Source organism: Spermophilus citellus (genome assembly GCF_964194105.1).
Source record: "Spermophilus citellus genome assembly, chromosome: 16".
Lineage (NCBI taxonomy): Eukaryota > Metazoa > Chordata > Mammalia > Rodentia > Sciuridae > Spermophilus > Spermophilus citellus.
In genome coordinates, this window is record NC_138196.1 from 81,274,749 (window position 1) to 81,295,067 (window position 20,319).

A 20,319-nucleotide genomic window follows, 5' to 3' on the forward strand; every position below is an offset into this window, starting at 1 on the left:
AGACTAAGCCAGCATCACATAAGCTGGTATAGAGGAAAGTATTAAAACTATATTAATAAAGGTCAACTAGACCTCAAATTACCTCACACATAGCATATATTTGACCTGTACCACCATGCAGAGTCTGTTCTAAAGGTTTCGGCATATAGTTTTTATTCTTATTATAATTTTCAGTTAAATCTCTCAAGTACCATGGTATAAGAAGGTCTAATTTATTAGCCACATAGGACAAAGATTTTTGACTTCTTTTTTTAAATATTTATTTTTTTTAGTTGTAGTTGGACACAATATCTTTGTTTTATTTATTTATTTTTATGTGGTGCTGAGGATCGAACCCAGGCCCTCGCACCTGCTAAGCGAGCACTCTACCACTGAGCCACAGCCCAGCCCCCAGATTTCGACTTCTTAAGAAACAAAATCCTCACCTAGACCCCAGCACATTCTCAACTGGTAGGACTATGTAATCAGCTAATTATTAAATAGCCTCTAAATACATATACTTACTATTTTCATGTAGTAGTAACCTAATTTTTAAAAGCCAAGAATGCCAGAAAATGTAATCTAACTAATACTTGGAATTAATATAACAGTTATTTCAAAGCAGCTGTTAATGCTGGAGTTGTGGCTCAGTGGTAGAGTACTTGCCTGGCACATGTGAGGCACTGGGTTCAAAGCAGCTGTTAAAATCATCCATATTAGGGGCTGGGGATATAGCTGAGTGGTGAGCACTTGCCTAGCATGGGGGAAAAGGGGGCCTGCGTTTGATGCTAGCACAACAAAACACATGAAGTCCACACAAGAATGGTAGGTCTGCATTTTTAAGTATTTCTGGATTTCTATAAGAACTTATAAAACATATTAACATGTTTTGATGAAGACACTTTAAATTGTTTTATGCTTGACATATTTAACCATTTAACACCTTTATGAAGATTTTTTAAATGTTTTATTTGGAGTTGGACACAATGCATTTATCTATCTATCTATCTATCTATCTATCTATCTATTTGTGGTGCTGAGGATCGAACCCAGGTCCCCGCACATGCCAGGTGAGTGCTATACCGCTGAGCCACAACCCCAGCCCTATGAATTTTTAGATGGTTTTAATCCACCCTCAAGGACTACTAGCACAACAATGTAAAAAAATCCAGCATGTTTCAGTTATAAAGTTTTAGTGAAAATTTCCAAATTTAGGTAAATTTTGCACATTTGTGTAATCTATACAATTAAGAGATGAGAAACAGTCACTTTTGGAGGTGGAAAACACTTGAGGGAACTTGAGGGAAAATACCCAACACCATCACCATATATGTGACACAGTTTTATCAAATGACATTAGCTATAGTCACAAGTCACAACCCAACACTGCCTACACCAAATGGATTACACTTTAAGACTAGAAACACTGATGAGTCTTGGGGACAGAGCCATGATACTTTTTATTTAGTCTAGAAGGCCATTCCCACCCTCAATAAAATTTCATCTAAAAAAAAATTATTTAGAGGGGCTGGGGTTGTGGCTCAGCGGTAAAGCACTCGCCTCTCACGTGTGAGACTTTGGATTCGATCCTCAGCACCACATAACAATAAACAAAGATATTTTGCCCATGTATAACTAAAAAAAAATTTTTTTAAAAATTATTTAGAACTCTACTTGCAGGGCTATAAGTGTAGCTCAAACTGCTTGCCTGGCCTGCACAAGCTCAGGAGTTCCACAGCAGCACCACTAAAAACATAAAACAAAATTTAAAAAATACTCTAGAAGAGTTGTATCACTGTATCTTAATTTAATGGCTCACACTTCAAATAACTAAACTTAGCTATTATGTTTTAAAGCTTATTTGAATAATGATCTTTTGCCAGGCCCATGAAATCAGGGGCACTTTGTTGTCCTCATATGATCCTCAAATTAAAAATTATTTTTACATTTTTTTAAATCTTTTTTTTAATACTTATTTTTAGGTGTAGATGGACACAACACAATGCCTTTATTTTTATGTGGTGCTGAGGATCGAACCAGGGTCCCGCCCATGCTAGGCGAGCGCTCTACCACTGAGCCACAATCCCAGCCCCCATTTTTACATTTTTAAAGGAAATATGAAACAGAAGTCTCATGTTACCCCAAATCCTAAAATATTTCTTTATCAAGAATATTTACTGACCACTGAATGAAATCAGAACACAAAACTGTTAAAAGGCAACTGCCTCTAATACTCTTTAACCAGTAGCATTTTTACATACACAATACATGAAGCATATGACATGTGTTACATGATACACAGTATATCATGCATCATACATGTTATTTACTATATATGATACATATAACAACATTTTACATTATATATACATGGATGTATAAATATATTTGCCCCCCATAGCCTGGAGAGTACTTGGTACCAAGCACAGAGTTCTTTCTTTCTTGGTCTCTGCCCACCAAATGCATGCTCCCACTTACATGGGTAAAGCTATTGCCCAGGCAGGAACTGCACCGGCCAGCCACTCTTGAACCTTGGCTAGCTGCTGACCGTGGCATGTGAGTGGAAACAGTGTATCATCAAGCTAGAAGGTTGAAGAAGTAGTTACCCTTCTCTCTATGGTCTCTCTCCGGCTGGATGCTGAGGGCATGTTCCAGAGGGATGTCACAGCCACCAGGCGCCAGGACCACCCACGGTAGACCAGGCATTTCTACAGGTTAAGCCACTGACATTTTGTTATAACAGTTATTAAGGAAACAAACTATAATAATCACTAACAAACATGTAGATCTGCTGTCTTTCCCTTTTCACTTCTACTTGATTTGGAAGTTCTCCCAATCATCTTTCAAAGAAAAAGAAAAAATTATAAAAACAGATTGTTTATATTGTTTATATTACAGAAAGTCGTCTGTTTATTCTACCCATCAGTCTTTTCCTTGACAACTGGCTACTGTTGCTCTTTTTTGTTTACTGTATGCTCAAATTAATTTTAATTTAAAACCTCAATATAACCACCATTTCAAATGAACCAAAATTTAAAATCACTTCTGCTATATGCATGGGTGTTCAAGTGCTGATGAGGCACTAAGATGTTATCACATTCCATCCAATGACTAGTTACAGAAGTAGAAATTTTAAAGTGAATTAAAATAGCCTCTGTTCACTTCTTAATTGTATCTAAAGATCAACAAAGCATGAGAAGAGTAACAAATTTCATTTAACCTGAAACACTAGAATATATCTCAAACTAGAATTTCCCAAAGTAACAGAACCTACATTTTCAAGAGCTGCTCCTTGACACCATCATTGATTCAAAAGCACATCAGTTAAGCTACAATGCATGCTCTGTTACATGGTTCCTTCACATGACCAACAAAATGGGTATGGCAACAGCAAAATTTAGGGGACATAGCCTTGGTTCACAGGTAATTCCACCCAGCCATCAAGGGCAAGATTTTTCACAGGTGTGTGCCACTGTGCTTAGCTAGACTTAGCAAAAAAAAATAAAAATAAAAAAAATAATGATAACAACAACAACAAAAAACACCCATTAAGCAGAGCGCTTGCCTAGCATGCGTGAGGCACTGGGTTCAATCCTTAGCACCACATAAAAATAAACAAATAAAATAAAGGCATGCTGTCCATCTACAACTACAAATGATGATGATGATGATGATGATGATGATGATGATAATGCTGGTAATCTCATGGGAGGCCCTTCCTTCTGTATAAGAAGTGGGTGGCTGGCTGAGGAGCATATTACCTGCTGTGCTCCCACTACCCAGTGTTGCTGCCAGTGCTCGTGGGGGTTATACCCATGAGCAGAGCTCTAAATCTAGAGAAGTTAGTATACAGAAGCAGCTACTGCCCACAAGAAACTACCTATCCCACGATAAAACAGGGCCTAGAATCATCTGGGTATGATGCTGAACAAATGGCAGTGAAAAGTTAACCCTGCTAGTATTTTTATGTGTATTGTCATTGTTTTTGCTGGTGCTCGAATTACATGGTTTATTAAGTAATCTGGCCTTAATCCTACTTTTTCTGCACAGCACTGTTATATGTAGTGCATGATTTTGCAGAATGGGAGGTTTCTCAGGAACACAAGTATCACTTTACAGCAGATATGAGTGCACCAAAAGTCAGGACAGTAAAGTCAGGCATGGTGGTGTACGCCTGTAATCCCAGCACTCGGGAGGCTGAGGCAGGAGGATCCCAAATTCGAGGCCAGCCTCAGCAACGTGGCAAGGCCCTAAGCAACTGAGTGAGACCTTGTCTCAAAATAAAATATAAAACGGGCTGGGGATGTGACTCAGTGATTAAGCACCCCTGAGTTCAGTTCCCAGTCCAAAAAAAAAAAAAAAAACATTCAGACAGTAAGGGCCAGAGATGTAGTTTAATGGTAGAGTACTTGCTTAGCAAGAGCACAGGCTCAATCCCCAGACTGTCAAAATGAAAAATAAAATTGAGACAGTGAGCTACAAATGTCAAGCAATAAACAAAATGACACACTCTGGTCTGCCGGGCCCCTTCAAAATCACTTAACATGCCTGACAGTATCATCTCACTTAGTCATAAAGGCCTCATAAGTTACACATCAACTCATTAGATCTTGAAACCTACCTAAGATTATGGGTCTCTAGCACTGAAAACCCCATATAGTCCACAAATGCTACAGACATAATCTAATTCTCAAGTTTTCCAAATTTCATCATGTAATTGCTTTTAACTCCCCTTCCTTTCCCCATACTGGGGACTGAACCCAGGGGCACTCTACCACTGAGCTGCACCCCCCAGTCCTTTTTATTTATTTTGAGGCAGGGTCTTGCTAGGTTGCTGAGGCTGGCCTTGCCTCCTCTTGCCTCAGCCTCCAGAGCTGCTGGGATTACAGGTGTGTGCCACTGTGCCTAGCTCAAATTCTGCTTCATTTTGACAATTTTTGTTTAATCTGAAAGCTAGGTATGAATCCTCCTTGTAGTTTCTCTTCTACTCCAAAGGCACACCAGGACCCACTAGGTCTAACCAAAACCACTGAGATGATTAAATTTTGAGTATATAAATTTTTTAAGTGGAAGGCATGGTCTTTTCTTTCAGGGTAAGCCTTGAGAAAAACTGCTTTATAGAAGGCAAATGGCAACATCTTAAATACACCAGGCTATTCACAACTATTTAGATGACCATCCAGAAAGTATACTCCTTATGACCAAACAAAATGCCAACTTTGGGGTTTTACATATTTCAATCCAGAATCACAAACTGGCAGAGCATACAACCCACTCTGCTTGTGCTTGCCCATTAACCCTGGCTCCCACCTCTGCCAGCCACTGACTCAAAGATTTCTGGTTATAAGGTTCATGGGTTTTCTCAGCACTGCCACATCTAGTACATTTCTGGATGAAGCTCAGAGGATGCTATTTTGGTGTGTGTAGATTCTAGGTATGCTTGGTGACCCACAGTACTAAGAGCTTACCATCAGTCAAGCATGTATAACTCTCCCTCACCCTCCTCTAGCCATCCTCCCTGTGAATCTACCAGGCACATTCTTCTCTGCGCCTGCATTCCCAGCTCTGATGAAACTCACTTAATATCTATTAGGTCACTTCTCCCACTGCATTCACTAGTTTCTTGTTCAGAAATCCTATTCTTGGCACAGATTTTTAAAAATATAACAATTCTGAAAATATGAGACATGAAATTCACTCTGAATTAATCATCAATTTTCCCAGCACAATAAAATATCTCTAATCAGGCACTTCTAAGCACCAAAGGTGATCATTCATGTTCATAATAATGACTTAAAGTACTTCAAACTTTCATCGAAGTTGAGAAACAAAGGAATATTCAATTCTATGATTAAAAGTCATAAATGTCTTTACATGATTCTAAATTTTAGGCAAAGCAAAAGGCAATAGCAATTATTTGATTAATGCACACTTTCCACCAATCCATTCCAGTTAAATATAAGATCTAATTATAGAATATTTAAATACATAATTTCTATTAAATTCATCTGCAGAGCCTCTTTTTATACAATGCATCCCTCCAAACCTAATCTGCCTGTAGTTTGTTTACAAAAATAATACCAAGTGATTCTAATGTGCACTCCTTCTCCTTGAGAACTATTTCTGTAAACATTAGTAGAAATCAAACTTTGAGAATTGTGGTTCTCATCCCTGTTTATGCACTACTTGAGAAACTTCCTAAAAACGCATCCCAGAACTCCTGGACTCTACCTCTTATAGTGGTCCCAAACCTGATTCCCCTGGTGTTTCCAATGCACAGCCACAGTTTGGAAATGAGTGTCTTGTAACCTTGAGGACAGAACTGCTGCTCTCAGTGTTTCCAACAGGTCAACAGAGAACCAGCATGGGTACCACGTGTAGATAAGGCTGCAGGGCGGGGCGGGGCAGGGGTGGGGGGGGGTCATAAGGGTAACATCAACCCTACATACCCACTTCTGTAACATGGAAAAAACATGTTGGAAAGTGTGCCTACCATGAGAAAAAACATGGGCAGAGTGCTAAAAATATGTGCTGAAGACACAGCCCCTGTGAAACTACTCAACTGAGTGGGTCACATTAGCAGTTATCATCAACTACAAACAGTTATCATCAACTACCCAGATCTCTGTGGGCCTTAATACATTAGACTAAAAGTCAGAGGTCTCCAAGAACCTCAACTGAACACCAAAAGGCCTCAGGGCCTTAGGATACCATCTCTCTACTTTCAACAAGCCAGAACATCAAAGTCCCAAAAATAAAGGAAAGTAACTGGGTTTGCCTGCAGCTCAGCTGTCCAGGACTTTCATGGAGCACCTCCTGGTATGAAAAATTGGACTTATTTTTGCCATCAGTACGATATGGCTTCAAAATTTGCTTCCACCTGTTACCAATGACATGAATTGCTTAAGTATTCAGAGCCCAATTCTTCATCTGTAAAAGGCATACAAAAAAACATGTGAAAAGTATTTGAGGCAGTATGTGTAAAAACAGAATTTTCTATCTATTTTCTGTCCTCCTTAGTAACTCTTCTATTCCTCCCTCCAGCCTCTCTTAAATCCCATCACACATTCTTAACACATTCTATCTTCTCCTATGTTTAATGTCCTCAGTTTAATGCAGGTATCACATACAGGTCCTCTCCAATCCTAACTAGGAGCTGGGATACTATGAGCCATGCAACATTTATTTACCTGTTCCTCTAAGACTAACATGAAAGCTTAAACTCATTAACTGCTTACTGACAACCCATCCCAAACCCACTACTGCCTACATTCAGACTCACTTCTTGAGAACAGATTTTTTTTTTTTTTTAACTCTCAGAGCCTTGTTCCAGTACAGCAAGTGGCTATCAAGCATTCAAGAAGATTAGAATTACTGGGGAGTTTGTTTAAAACACAAATCTCCCTCCCTACCAACAATTTATTAACTGAGTCAAGTAAGAATTCTCAATGGATGTTAAAGCACAAAGTAAAATCATTTTTTAGGAAATGGGAGACTGACCCGATGAGTTTCAGTAGTTCCTCCACCCACAATTCCACACCTCCAGTGAGTACTTCAAATCTTCACCAGTACCAAACCCTAGGTATATACACTGTTTATATGTGCGTGTGTGTGTGTATACATATACAAACAAGTTTAATTTATAAATTAGGCACAACAAAGAGATTAATAATAAAAAAAACTATAATAAAATAGTATGAGGGGCTGGAGTAGTGGCTCAGTGGTAGGGCGCTCGCTTAGCATGCGTGAGGCACTGAGTTTGATCCTCAGCACCACATACAAATAAATAAAAAATAAATAAATAAAAGTCCATCAACAACTTAAAAAATATTTTTAAAAAATAAAATAGTATTAAAAATTACTTAATACTTAAAACTTATTAAAAGTTATTTAAAATTCATAATATCTGGAATACACCATTTAATATTTTTGAATTATAGAAGTCCACAAAACTGAATCCAAGGAAAGTAAAACCCTCAGGTGCGGTGGGGGTACAAATGTACTTCCTGATTGCAAAGAGGAAAGTATATTTTTATAAGGAGTAATCTAGCAGTCATGACTTTTAGTAAGATAAAAGTTAGCAGTAAAATATATATAAATACACACACACACACACACACACACACACACACGTGTGTAGCCTGTGCTCTGCAAAAGTCAATGAGGAAAAAAAAAAAAAAAAAGCAAGATAACCATCCCAGAGTTAAAGACACATAAATTTTGATCAAATTCTTGTTTGGTGGGGAGGGGGGAAATATAAAAGACACTGTTGGGTACAACTGAAAATTTGAATATGAGCTGTTAGATGACTTTATAGAATTAAAGAATAATTATGAAATTACTGTTAATTGCCTTAGGTGAGATAATGAGTGGTATTCTAACTATGAGGATTTATTCTAAACATTTCCAATATGAGGTGCAGAATTCAGAAGTGCATAAGTGTGATATATATTATATATAGGCTTTTCTGTATGTAGCATATATCATCCCAGCGGCTGGGGAGGCCGAGGCAGGAGAATCACGAGTTCAAAACCAGCCTTAGCAGTGGCAAGGCGCCAAACAACTCAGTGAGACCCTATCTTCAAATAAAACACAGAATAGTACTGGGGATGTGGCTCAGTGATTGAGTACCCCTGAGTTCAATACCTGGTACCAAAAAAAAAAAAAAAAAACTGTAGAAAAGCTACTTCTTCAACAATTACTGAATTTCGGAATGAAGGTGTTTCCCACACTCCCTCCTACCCCCACCCCAGGCTTAGATGTTTGCATAATAAAGACAACGGAAATATCCATTTCCTGACTTTCCTTAGACCAACTCCCCCGGGCTCTAATTCTTTCAGTCTATGGTAAGGCTGGGAATCTGCATGACAGCGTGCCCTTTGGGGTTTCCAAACACAGAAGCTTCTGGGCCCCATTTGAAGAAAAAGCTTAACAGACAAAGTCTGGCCTGCCTGCCTGTGTTCTGCACTTCCCAGAAGACTCTCTTACTGGCAGGCTTCCCATGCTATAGTCTTGGGGTTGTCTTCATCTTTGCTATCCTCTCTCTTGTTCGATGTGTTTAAAACAAAATGGGGGTGGAGGGACCAAAATGATGACAGAAAAAAGTATCCAAGCTCCAGTACCTATGACTTAGGATTCTTAAGAGCAGGTGGTCATAGCAACAAGAATACCAACTTCACACCCTTCCAGAAGTGCAGTGAGGAAAACTCAGGTTTTCTTGTCCACTATCCCATGAGCTGAATCCCCCACTTTCGTGCTAGAAAGGAGTGAGGAGCAGTCTATGCTCTGTAAATCCAGGACCAAGATAACGAGGAAATCACTTTCCCCCATTAAAAAGCAAAAAGAAAACAATGTTGCACTTAAGACAAAAAGTTATTTGATGTTTCAAGATAAAGTAGTAAATACTAATCCTCATTATTAAGGTTTGGATCTGAAGTGTGGCTAAAAAAGCTCATGGGTCAAAGGCTTGATCTCCAGTGCAGCAGTGTGTGGAGGGGTACTTTGGGAGGTGACCATACCATGAGGGCTCTGACCTCATGAATGGATTAACCCATTTTGGAAATGGCCTCATTGAAGGAAGCAGGCCACTGTGGGCATGCCCTTGAAAAGTATATTGTGTCCCCAGCCCCTTTCTCCCTCTCTACTTCCTGGCCACAGGAGGTGAGCAGCTTCACTCCACCACACACTCTTCATGGTGTTCTGAAGCCTCACTGCAGCCCAGAAACAAAGAAGTCAAGTGCCCATAAACCAAAACCTCTGAAACTGAGGCAGGAAATAAAAACGGGGACCTGAGAGAATGAGGATTCCACCACCTCCGGTTAAAACCCTAGGCTAAAGTTTTAGTTGTTGCTTCAGACTGCCTGAACAGAAGGCCCCGCCCACACCTGGACACCTGCTGCTGCTGCCCAGCTTCCCTGACTGCCCACCCAACACTAGTCAACTCCAAACTGTCGTCTTGAACCCAAGCAATTCTTTTAAGAACAAGTACAGCACAACTCAGCTTAACAAACACATTAAACCATCCCATAATGGAAATAAGAAATAACCAATGAAAAGTTAGTTCTTCATCAAAACAGTATAAAAACCCTTAAGCCATGGGAAGCACCCTCTTTGGGAATCCCTCCCACACTGTAGGAGCTTTCCTTGCTTTCTTCTAATAAATCTGCTACTGAATTTTCCCCTCTGTCATCTTCCAGTGCAGGAGACAAGAACCCTTCAGCACTCTCAGGACCTTGTGTTACAAAACCATAAGCTAAAATAAACACTTCCTCCCTTTGAGTTCTTTACCTCAGGTATTTTGTCACAACCATAGAAAGCTGAATCCTCCAAGCAAATCCTATCTTTCCCAAAAATTCAACTCAAGCCAATAAAGAAAATACACCTTAATCTTAGGGGGAAAAAAAAAACTCAACAGCATTATTTACCAAAGCACTTAACACATAGAAAGAATACATTACAATAGCTGACTGTGAGGTTCTATCCCAAAAAAGAAACTAATCTTGGTAAAGACAAAAAACCTCTAAAATACACAGCTTTAAAAAATAAATTCATTGTTTTAGTTTAAGAATAAAAATTTATAATGACTGCAAAAATATACATTCTTTAGACAGAAGAAGTACCTTTGTCTAAATTTAACTCTCGTATCCTCGAAGCTAAGCATGTATTTCTAGATTTTTCAAGTGAGGAGAAAAAGGAAATAAATCAGATGAGGCAACTTTATGTGGTTAAATCTGTTTCTTTGTCCTTGATGGTATCAAAAGGGTCTTATTCATGAAAAGATTAAGTATCATCCTAAATTTTCTTCTAGTGTTTTTACAGCTTAACATTTAATATTTCATCTTTAATTATTTTCAAATATTTGTTTGTTTGTTTTTTGCAGTGCTGGGGATGGAACCCAGGAACTCACATACGCTGGGCAAGCACTCTCTTGCCCACATTGATAAATAATTCTTTTTCCCTACACTGATTGCAAATGTCACCTTTACTATGTACTGTATTCTCACAAATGCTATCAATTTATTCCTGGACTCTTTATTCTCTGTCACTACCTATTTAATTTCCCTGCCAGCAGCACATTGGTCTAATTATTGATAGAACAAATCTACTTTCTGATAGGGTAAGACAATTTCCTCTTTTTTTTTGTTTTGTTTTTGTTTTTGGACTACTTGTTTTTTTACAGTTCTCAGATCAATTTTCTCAAGTTTATCAAACAAATCTCCCTGAGGGGGCAGAAGTGTAGATTAGAAGTAGAGCACATGCCTAGCATGTACAAGGCCCTGGGTTCACTCCCCAGCACCACAAAAAAAAAAAAAAAAAAAAAGCTCAATATCTTCTTAACCCTACATCCCATTAAGTTTATAGATAAAATTTTAAAAATACTATTTTACAATACTGAGATTCCTACCCAGTAATAAGCAGATATATAAAGCTTCCTACACCCACCCCCCACCCACACAAAAAACCTTCTAATGTAACTATGACTGGTACCCTGGCTCCAGACAAATGAAATGTCCTTATCTGTAATGTAGCATTTCCATTCTTTAATCACAAAATCTTAAGAACTACAAGAACATTACTAATCACTTATCCCAACACTGCTTGTAATCCCAGTTATGTTTTCCTCAAACCTATTAAAGGAATCATTTCAAAATTCAACAGAATTATTATACCTTTTACATGCAATAGCATCATAAAAGTACTATTTGTATTATACAACAGGCAAAGAAATGGCCTACAATTTGTTTGCAGACCATTTCAAATTTAGGAATCTTTTTAGGATGAGATTCATATTTGGACTTAAACAGAAACTCTGAAATACCTAAGTGCAAACCCTTAAGACAGCCCCAAGAAACTTCCAGACACTCAGTTTCCAAGGTAAAGGTATTTAGCTATGGCACTGTCTGGGGACCAAACTCCATAGTACCAAGTCACTCCTTTCCCAGTTGTTCCACCATATTTTATTAAGAACACAAATCCAATACCCATCCCCAAATGGAATAAGCTTGAAACCCAATTCAATATGCTTCTCAAGCCTGGCTGCCTGTCTGATCAGCTTTGGAATTTTGGAAGCTATGATGTTTGCATTTTGTGGTGGGAATCTTCTCTGGAAGGTCCAGTGCCCAGGCACTTCTATTTCTCTAAAAGCTGCAGTAGGTTCTAGTCTCAGCCAGAGATGAGAACCACTATTCTAAAATATCCAATATAACAAAGACCCAAAATATACTAGATGCTCCCTACTTACAGGGATGAGATAGGGACAGAATAATTAAGGGAAAAAAAAAAATCTGCAGCAGCCCAGTCACATCCAGCACTGACTAAAGAGCTGTGTTCTGATTATACCTAGTCTCAACACAAAAAAATACTCTAAAACAAAGATTTAGAGTGTTCAGGTGCCGTAATAAAATGTAAAATGCCTTTTTCTTTTTTCTTCCTTAAAAGCCACCCTATAGCCCACCCCATCTCCCAAGATAAAGAACAGCTGACCCTCACTTTAAAAATAGGCACCACTATAAAGAATTAAGTACATTTTATTCTACTCTATCAAGGAGAAGAATGCAAGCACACACATAAAAATAAATAAACTCTAAGTAAGATTAATGATTTGGTGAAGAACTGTTGCTCCCTAACAGAGAGAACAACCACTACATTAAGCACAAAGGTGACACAAAGGCACAGAAAGGATAACAGCCAAGAGTAACTTACACATGACAAGCAAGACGCAAACTCAATCACTGTTCCCAGCCTCAAACCCTCCACGAATACGATCTCACTTTCTAATAATGACAACACACTGTACTGAAGTACAGCCTGGAGTGACTCAGATTTCTGTTCAGAGTGACTCACATGCCCATTATCCCTAGGAAAATCACCTGAAAAGTAGAGCACACAAAACCACACAGTAAGTTACATGTTTAGTAACTAGTGCTAGTGAAGCATGCATTATATAGACCTTGTCCACACACCAGTGCTCACAGAAACAGGCTCATGATATCAAATCATTACACACAACTATTCTTCCATGCTCCAATTCTCACCCCATCAAAATACTTTCTTACATTCTGTAAAATCACTTGGCAAAAGAAATGTCAAGTATATACCATCGTTATAAGAAAGACAACACACAAAGAAGTGTATGCTTCAATACCAGGAGTGACTAAATGTTCTTAAATAGGCAATGTGCTCTGTCCAAACAAAACTCAAATAATTTTAGAGCTTAGAAAGGGAAAGAAAAATTATGTGAAGAGACAGTTTATTCATGGTTTAATAGAATCAGTTTTGACAATGTACAACTTCACTGACATATTTTCTTAGCAATGTAGCCCAAATCAAATGATAGAATTCCTGGACCTTTCTTTATGTCATGTGACCTTATGAAATAGCAATTTAAATCACAAATATGATTAAGGAACCTACAACCCCAGCAGATCTGCAGTAAAAACTGAGGTGATGTGTGTTTACACACAAAGACAAGCAACTGTTTGCCAAGAGATGAAAACAAGAAAAGAATAAAAACCTTTCTCACAACCTCTTACCTATGAATGATTTTGGTGCAAGCAACATGCCTAACAGGCATTAAGGAGCAGACCTTGTTCCTGGAGCATTTCCAACAAAATCAGCCTACTGAAAAAATAAAATTCTTTTGAAATACAGCTATGCTGGATGAAACAGCATGGCTGAACTAGCATATCCTTCAACACCTTAACCCTATGGATATTTAGAGCTATATTTGAATCTTTAAAAAATTAGACATACTAAAATCACAGGCACCACACACACACTCAAATTTCATTGCAGACCTTCAAAGTTACATGAAGATCAGAAAAATAAGAAAATAAACCACGCCATTTAAACAAATTCAAAAGCTAAATTTACACCTAAAATATACTTTTCTGTTTGTCCCAAAAATCTAGACTTCTATTTTGCCAAAATACAATTAAGATTCAGCTGAATAGGGGAGGGGAAATACCACTTCATTATGTTCCAAAAGCTTACTGCTAATAAACGCAATGGATTACATTAGAAATGATTCTCTCAGGAATTTTAACCTAACATCAACATTCATATTGTCCATTCATATTCATAAGAAGTCTAAGCCATGGTGACCTGAATAGAAGCCTAGTTATTAATATATGTTGTTCAACTCAACTAGTACTTGAAAGTTTCTCCCTTTCCTATACTTTTTGTCTCTTTCCCCATTCACTGTTTGAATCTTAACAGCCTCCAAGAAACTGAAAAAAGGTATCAATAGCATACACAACCTTTGATTCAGAATAAAGTGGGAGGGGGGGTAAATGTCAAATTCAAAACATTGCAAATTTTCATTTAACTTCAAGCTATGCTCACAGCAGCTAAAAGTTAATCATCATGTTTTTCTATTTTATTCCCCTATTCTTATAAACTTCACAGGAAACAAATTATCTGCAGACAAATGCAGTTAGAAAAATGGATCTTGGTTCAACCAAGAACACCAGTAAACAACTGTGAAAAGACCAAGAATATCAAGAACCACCCTCATTTCCCCAATCCTGAATTTGCATATAAAATGTGTAAGACAAAGTTCTTGCATTCATTCTCATGTTTTGACTTAATTCAATCCCATGCTTTCTGAAACATTTTTATTTAAGATTCAGAACTGATATGTGAACAAACCAGCCAAAAGACAATGAACCTTCTCAGTGTTAAACTGAGTATACCTCCGGTACCTGAAATGCTGAGGCCTACAATCTACTGGGCATATAGGAGCTGGGGCAGTCTAGGCCTTCTCACAGAAGCACATACATGAAGGGCCTTTCCCTATGTAATTTGTCTTCTGTAAGATTTTTTTCCTCTTGCAAACACTCTCAACTAAAATTCGTTTCCTGAATGTACACACGAGCTCATGTGAAGTTGGAGGGCACAGACTAAGGTTTCAGTGGGATTCTTTACTCGGTGTAGCCACTAAGGTAATCAGATAAGGCTCCAGGGAGAAAGAGCACCTGCAAGTGGGTTTTGAGGGATTCACCTGGCACATGGAGAATTCAGATTAAGAGTCAAGGGCCGCAAAGCCAGCTTGAGTCTTGTGTAAACAGTAATCACTTACACACTAGCTTGGCCACCCAAAACAGAAGATGTGTCTAGGGTAGCTGAATTTCTAGAGGTGAGAATTAATAGCAAACGCTTGCTGCCATCACATACATCCAATTTTTACCTGTCACTAAGAAAAGGGCACGTCTAAACCAGAAAAAAAAAAGTCATTTTTCCTTCAAGGAGGGCAGCGGTTTGGAGTCATTCACAGGGGCTGGGACTGCGGGAGAAGGGAGCGTGGAATGGAGTTCTAAAAGGAAAAGCAGCAAGGGTTTTCCACAGGGCCCCACACTGGCCACTGCAGAGAGAAAACGGGGTAAGAGGAGACATGTCTCATCAAGGGGCAAACCGAGTGCAAATCGGCTGGGGAAAACCACGTCCCACCTGACCCCACCACCAGGACGCGAGTTGGGGTGCAGACAGAGAGCGCCAGTGGCTGATTACCTTGGGATATAGTGCAAAGGGACAACCAGGAGACAGAGGTCTGCAGAGGAGGAGGGGAGGGAGGGCTGAGGCAGGGTCTCCGCCAAGTGCGAACCAGGGATGAAGACAGGCAGACAGAGGGACCTGGGCATCCCTGGGCCAAAAGGCGTGGCCAGGATCCGGATCGAACCACGGTCCCGAGGCGCCCGGGGAGTGCGCGGCCACCCATCCTCCCGCCCCGGCCCGTCCGAGAGCCCGCCGCCGGCCCCCGCCCCCACGCCCGCAGAGCTTACCTCCACACCTGCCCCATCTGCAGCAGGTGGATGACCGACTGCCAGATCCACACGGAGAGGCGGCACAGGCGCTGCGCCCCCGGCGTGGCCGAGCCCCCCGCGCCCGGGCCGCCGCGGGCCGCGCCGTGGCCGTAGCCGGCCCCCATCATGGGGGGGCCCCGGCTGCTGAGCCCCTCCACGGCGCCCAGCCCGCCGCCCGTGTAGTCCTGCACGAACCAGCGGAAGCTCAGGCTCTGCACCAGCAGCGACGGCACCAGCACGAAGAAGAGGGTCAGCCCGAAGTAACCGTAGTCCCCCTTGCGGTAGTAGTCGAGGGCCAGCCACAGGTCGGTGCCCACGTCCCCGAAGAAGACCAGCAGTGCCAGCACGATCCACAGGCAGTCGAGCCACGGCCGCTCCACCTGCGGCGGCTGCGGACGCGCGGCCGAGGGCGTCGGGGGGTGGCGGTCGGCGCCGGCGGCCGCGGGTGGCTGCAGCGGCTGGTCCCCCCCGTCGGCGGCGGCGGCGCTGCGGCGCGGCTTCTTGCCCAGGAGGGAGCGCAGGCAGGCGGAGCGGCAGCCCCAGTAGCACGAGGAGGTGTTGCAGCAGTGGCAGATGTGCAGCGAGCTGCTCTCGCCGGGCTCGCTGCCGTCGCCGCCGCCGCCGCAGCCGCCTCCCCCGGGCTCCCCGTCCTCCTCGCCGCCGCTGCCCACCGCCTCGTCCAGGTTGTGCAGCTGGGCGAAGCCCACCCCCACGCCACCGCCATCGGATTTCGCCGCCATCTTGACTCTCTTCCCAGCTCCGGAGGTTGGGGGGGAGGGACGGGTGGGGGGAGAAGGCTGGGACCGGGGAGGGGGGAAACGAATGGAGAGGAAGGGGGGCGGGGAGGAAGCGGGGGAGCAAACGAACGAGGGGGGAGTGGGCCAGGGAACCCCCTCCGCTTCCGGGTGGTTGGCGTCACTTCCGGGCGAGCCCCCCAATCGCACGGTGCCCGCAGCTCCCCGGCCCTACCCTCCCGGCCAAGATGGCCGCCCTTCAGTGCCTCAGCTGCTGGGCGGGGGGCCGGGGGGTTCTCCCCGCCAGGGCTCCCCTTCCCCTCTTCCGTTGACCCCGAAACCCATCAGGTTGACCCCTCGGCGTTTCAGAATCCCGCTGGGCCGAGTGAGGCGGTCCAAAGTGATCCCTCGAGGGGGCAGTGCCAGACGTTTTGGGGTCCCCTTCCTCAGCGTCGCAGCTCACAGCTTTCCTCCTGGAGAAACGCCCCCTAACACCCTCCCAGCTGCTGGCGAAGGGGCGGGGCCTCTGAGGGAAGGGGCGGAGCCAGTGCAAAGCAGGTGATTACGTGTCACTTCCGGGAGATAGGATGACCTCATTGTGTAGTTAGACACCCCCCACACCAAAATGGCTGTGTCTCACCTCTCTGGCTGTTTTCCTTTTTCTTTTACATTGCACACTTACTCCTTTCTTATTTTGAGGGGCTCTAAAAGGTACATAACTCAGTTTAACTGACTCCCACAAAAACTTACTCATTCTCACTTCTATTTAGACATCTCTCCTCCCCTTTTACCTCTGTTGACCCCCTGATTGTCTTGTCACTGACAACTTCACCATCTTTTGTAATAAAGTTTCCACCATTCCCTTAAGAAAGCTCCAGGCAAAATCCAGGTAGAAATCAGCCTGGTTGTGTCTTGCATGTTGGAGTAAGGACATAATGGGCATATTGTGACCTTGAGTATATTTTCTGCAATACCAAAATATATTTCTCTATCAACTTTTTTTTTAAGTGTGTGGCTTGAAAATTCTCTGACCTTAATTTGGAAAATTCAAAACTAGCCAGAACTTAACCTGTATGTATCAATTACTTGTTCAGACTACTTGAATGTGTGAATATTGTCATTTGGATTTTTTTTTTTTTTTTTTTTTTTTTTGGTGCTAAGGCTATGTTAGTAAACATGGCTTTAAATGAGTGAAAATGTTATTAATGTGCTATATCATTAAGATAGGTGCAGGTACACTACTTGAACTTAGCTAACAAATTACATAAGTGAAGCAGCACTGAATGGATTTGAATTACAATGATCTTCCAGTGAAACTATATTTTCAGCTAGACAGGCAAGCTACACATTTGTGGTTGTTACTAAGTAGGTGAAATGAGCATTTGAAGTTAAACTAAAAAATAAAAAAGAAAGAAAATGCCTGGATTTTTTTATCCATCTCCCAAGATTTTTTAACACATTTTTCTGATTCTATTTCTCCTTTCAGTAAAATCTAATAGTATTAATAACTTTCTTTAGACTGTTAAGAGGACCAAGTATATCATATTTGTATGGCATTGAGATTTGGAGACGGAAAGTTGCCTTTGATAACTTTAATAGATACTTTGATGTACATGACATTTAACATGAGCGTATCTACTTAAGTTTTGAGAGTGTCAAGGCATTTTAGACTCAACTTTTCATGAGTATATATGCCAAGATAAAACCTATAAAGACTTTGAGAAAATGCTTAGAGATTTTTTACCCCCTGGTTTTGAGGGTTGGGGGGAGTGATTCCAAAAGCTACTTTGAGAATCACATCACATAACTGTATCCTTATTTCATGCTATGGTTTAATTTCCTTATTTCTATGGTTGTAAAACCAAGAACTGACAGGTCAAGAGAATTTCTGCATACAGATGGGATTCTATTTCTTTTCTGAGTTTGGAAGAATAACACCTTAAATGGCATAAGTGTGGTAGTGTACAAATTATCAAGTTTGGATTCCAGTTCCACTAAAATGATAACAATGAATGCTGTGATCAAGATAACCTCATTAAACCTTGGTTTTCTCCTTTTTATCATGGGAACATCAGTACTTTCTTTAAATATTTGCTGGGTAAGGGCTTGGGATGTGGTTCAGTGGACAAGTACCCCTGATCAATCCCTGGTTCAAAAAAAATTTTTTTTGCTGGGTGGCAATCCATTCATTCATAGCTCTCGATATGATACCTGATAGGTAGTAGGCACTAAATAAACTAATTGCTCTTGTTATTATTATTATGCTTGCATAATGCCAACATATATCTACTTAAATTTCTTAGTAGATTTGGTATCTCTAATAAAAGAAAGCATTTTGAAATACTTCTAGGAAATAGGTGAAGCTAATTGTGCTTTTAAATATATTTTCCTCTATTTAAGCTGTGAGGCTATGAAATGAGAAACAAAAGCAGCCAGTAATGGCATATTTATGATTCCTATTTCTCTGTGCTCTGAAAGAACATAATCTAGTGAAATTAGCTAAGTAAATTACACTCACTATATAAAGCTGACACATGAGATTATGAGTCAAAAGTGTTTATCACAATTGAAGTTTTGAGTAGATATATAAGATTCACAGACCACCAAGTGATTTCAACATTATATTTACGTGTTTAACAATTTTATCTTCCTTGGAAAGAGGACATATTGTGAAACTCAGAAAGTTCTAGAATTAACATCAGTTACATTGATAATAAAGCCATCATGAAGACTCATGGAAAGGTTAACATAAATTTGGACTGCTATGAATCACATTTTTTCCCCTAGAGTTTTGGGGCAATTAAGTGTTCCAAGTAAGCCTAGCACTTAGCACAGTGTTGAACACATAGTGGACACTCAATAAAAATTGGATAACTGATTAATTTTTTGAATAAGAGATTTAACCTTTCAAATGCCAAAAAATGTATTTTATATTTTATGATATGAATCTTAATAAACCCATTAATGTATTACATAGATACTTCAAAACATTAGCTAAAGGGGTGGGGAGTAATATAAGGAAATTCATCACCCTGCCTGCTTTCTGCACAAAGGTAGATAGTCAACATTTTATTTATTTAGGTTCTGGGGATTGAACCCAGGATCTTGGGTACATGCACTCTGCCACTGAGCCACACCCCTATCCCCAGTTAACCTTTTCTTGACCACTTGATCTTGAGGCACCCTATGCTAAGAGTTCTGACTATCTAGAAGCCCACCACCTTTGTGGGTGGTGGTAGGTTTTTTCTTAACCATTTTTTTAAATCTCTACTTGCTATAGTTGAGTCAGTTAACAACTTTGGCCATTGTACTTCTACTCCTATATAGGCTAAGAAGCCAAATAACAAAGCCTGTTACAATTACATATAAAAAATACTAAATACATTTTTGAGCTTCTGTTAGTATAGTAAGATAGCTTTCACATATGGAAATTGTGACAAATTTTAGCTGTTTAGGAGCCTTTAGGGTTTTTCTTTCCAAATATTTGCTCTTTTCAGAAAGGCAAAAGGGAAAAGTCTTGAAAGCTATTATGTATTAAATGCTCCCTCAAACATTATTCCTTTTAATCTTACAATAGTCCAAAAAGGCATGGGAGTTAGTTCCCAATTTTAAAGGTCTCAGTTCTGCTGAATGACATACCCTGAGTCACACCCTAGGGAGGCAGGGTGTTTGTGGATTGAATCAAGGCAGGTTTCATTTCAAAGCCCATGCCACTTACCTACCTTGCCCTGTCCCAAGCAGGTCGTGCCATCTCTGAATGAAGCCAGCATTACTGTGTTAGTCACAGGAGGGCCTCTATCAGTGCT

At 40.6% G+C, this 20,319-nt stretch overlaps 1 protein-coding gene across 1 annotated transcript in view; it reads right to left on the minus strand.

Moving 5' to 3' along the window:
• XKR6 (XK related 6) overlaps positions 1-17,029 on the minus strand; it is a 238,713-nt gene extending 221,684 nt beyond the window's left edge. Inside the window, exon 1 of the mRNA XM_081269444.1 lies at positions 15,759-17,029. Within this exon, the coding sequence (XP_081125570.1) occupies positions 15,759-16,519 (761 nt within the window). The 5' untranslated portion in view covers positions 16,520-17,029. The remainder of the gene's footprint in view (positions 1-15,758) is intronic.
• Between the last annotated feature and the right edge of the window lie 3,290 nt (positions 17,030-20,319).